At 42.0% G+C, this 2,505-nt stretch overlaps 1 protein-coding gene across 1 annotated transcript in view; it reads left to right on the top strand.

Moving 5' to 3' along the window:
• Positions 1-225: 225 nt before the first annotated feature.
• The window catches only part of LOC105138705 (uncharacterized), a 3,658-nt gene continuing 1,378 nt past the window's right edge, over positions 226-2,505 (top strand). The window contains exons 1-3 of the mRNA XM_011044876.1: positions 226-991; positions 1,150-1,352; positions 1,564-1,787. Of these exons, the coding sequence (XP_011043178.1) occupies positions 313-991; positions 1,150-1,352; positions 1,564-1,787 (1,106 nt within the window). The 5' untranslated portion in view covers positions 226-312. The remainder of the gene's footprint in view (positions 992-1,149; positions 1,353-1,563; positions 1,788-2,505) is intronic.

The following is a 2,505-nucleotide window of genomic DNA, read 5'->3' on the forward strand; positions in this document are numbered from 1 at the left end:
GACCATGAAACTCCATCCAATATTGATCAAAGTACTGTAAGATCTCCCACTCTTTTACTTTCGAAAAGTGCTTTACTTTCCCTTTGTCCTCCAAATCAAGAACCCAATAACACCAACTGAAGAGTAAAGACTCACTTGATCTATAGAGTGGACAGAGACAACAACAAGAGCAGGAAACAACGACAGCAACATGGGCTGTTGTTACTCGAGAATAGAGAGAAGAACCCGATAACACCAACTGAAGAGTAAAGACTCACTTGATCTATAGAGTGGACAGAGACAACAACAAGAGCAGGAAACAACGACAGCAACATGGGCTGTTGTTACTCCAGAATAGAGAGAGAGGAAATGGTGTCAAGATGCAAAGCAAGAAAGAGATACATGAAACAATATGTCAAAGCAAGACAATCTCTTTCTGCTTCACATGCAATGTACATCCGTTCACTTCGTAGTACTGGATCAGCCCTCCTTCAGTTCTCCAACAATGAATCAGACCACCACCTCCGCCTGCCACCCATTCACCCTTCTCCACCACCACTTCCACCCACCCCTCCACCACCTCCACCACCTCCAATGAGTCCAAGTTCAGACACCTGGACGACCACCACCACCACCACAACCGCCGCCTCTCCTCTTCCTCCGCCTCCGCCTCCTCCAGTGGCGGGGTCGGGTTGGGATTTCTGGGACCCCTTTGTCCCTCCTCCTCCGATATCAGTGGAGGAGGAGGAGTGGGAGGTTGTGACCACCACCATCACGACATCGGAAATGGTGGCGGTTGCGCCACCTTCGGTAGCTAGTCGGTTTCCTAAAGAGAACGCTAGTGGAAGTGGAAGTGAGCTTGCTATGGTGGTTTCAAGAAATAGTAAAGATTTAGTGGAGATCATTAAAGAAGTTGATGAATATTTTCTTAAAGCTGCTGATGCTGGCGGTCAACTTTCTCGTGTTTTAGAAGTCTCGAGCCCTAACTTGTCAGCAAGACAAGGCAAAGGAGGTTAGAGTAGTTAGTCATCGATTTGTTAGTTTTATACATTTGTTTTATTATAGCCCCATTTTCTTGTTTTGACTTTGTTTGGTTAATGAGAAAACTAAGTAAAACAAGGGGGAAATGAGTTCTTTGTCTTTTATTCGATTTGTTTGTTCATGTTGCAGGTAGAGTTTATAATTATGGGTGCAATTTGACTAGAACAGCATCGTGGACATGGGGTTCAAGCCCAAAACTTGATGGGTTTGGAAAGATGAGTGAAGAAATGGTGGTTAGTCATGTAGGAAGTGGGGGTGTCGCTCATGTTAGCCATTGTTCCACTGTGGAGAGACTATATGCTTGGGAGAAGAAACTATTCATCGAGGTCAAGGTATGGTCCCAATGGATCATATTTTGTTTGTAGGCATATTTGGTTGCTTACACTTTGGATTATCTCTGATGGTACTTGATGAGTCAAAAAGCGTAAAAAATGTTGGGCACTGGCTATCCCGTCACTATTTATCTATTAAAAGATGGTATTCTATGTTATGTATTAGCTCTTTTCCTTCTAATATATTTGAGAGATTATGTTTGTTCTGTAGAATGCTGAGAGTTTGAAAATTGAGCATGAGAAGAAGGTGGCATTGCTTAGGAAGCTTGAGGCGAGGAGTGCTGACTATGTAAAGACGGAGAAGATCAAGAAAGAAGTAGAGAAATTGGAGTCCCAAATGATAGTTGCTACTCAGGGCATTGAGACTACCTCTGCTGAAATCATCAAATTAAGGGAGACAGAGCTTTACCCTCAACTCCTTGAGCTTGTGAAAGGGTTAGTATCATCTTTTGTTTTTGTATTATTACTTTTTGTAAGCCCTTGAGCTAGCTGCTTTTAAGAGCTGAAGCAAGTAACAAGAAACCCCAAAGTATTCATGCGATCCTTGTTACATCATTTCCCATTCCTAGGGAGAGTATTGCAGTGCAGAATTTTACTTTGGATTTTTGGCCATGGAGAGTTTTGCTTGTATATATTGCAATAAAGAGTTTTACTTTTGACTGCTTTTATTGGCTTGTTTTCAGTGCATCTTCAAGTAAAAAATTCGATTTTTTAAAAAACAGAACACCCATGAACAAAGCTACCATACTTCCAAACTGTCATTTTGTCTCTCTTGTTTGCTTTTGTTTCAAAGAAATAGGGTTCAAAAGTGCGCTATGTCCGATGGTTACGGGGGCCTATGACATCAATTGTGTTGGCAAGGAAGAATCTTGTGGCAGTGTACTTGGGGGAGGTACTCACAGATAAACGGCCCTCATTGATGTGGGCTTTAAGTCAACAGTGTGTTATTATAGCTCTACTATGGTGGGGCCGGTGGCAGGTTGAAGTCTACCAACCTTGCAAATCTTTTGCACTGTGTCGTTATATCGTTGCAATCTCGCAAAACTAATACAATTTTTCTACTGTTAAATGGAGAGCAAGCAATCCAAATAAATACAGTGATGAACAATTTTAGGTTTCAAGGTCTGTAGAGGACATGGGCTTAATAAACATC

Source organism: Populus euphratica, unplaced genomic scaffold, assembly GCF_000495115.2.
Source record: "Populus euphratica unplaced genomic scaffold, PopEup_1.0 scaffold82.1, whole genome shotgun sequence".
Taxonomy (NCBI): Eukaryota; Viridiplantae; Streptophyta; class Magnoliopsida; order Malpighiales; family Salicaceae; genus Populus; species Populus euphratica.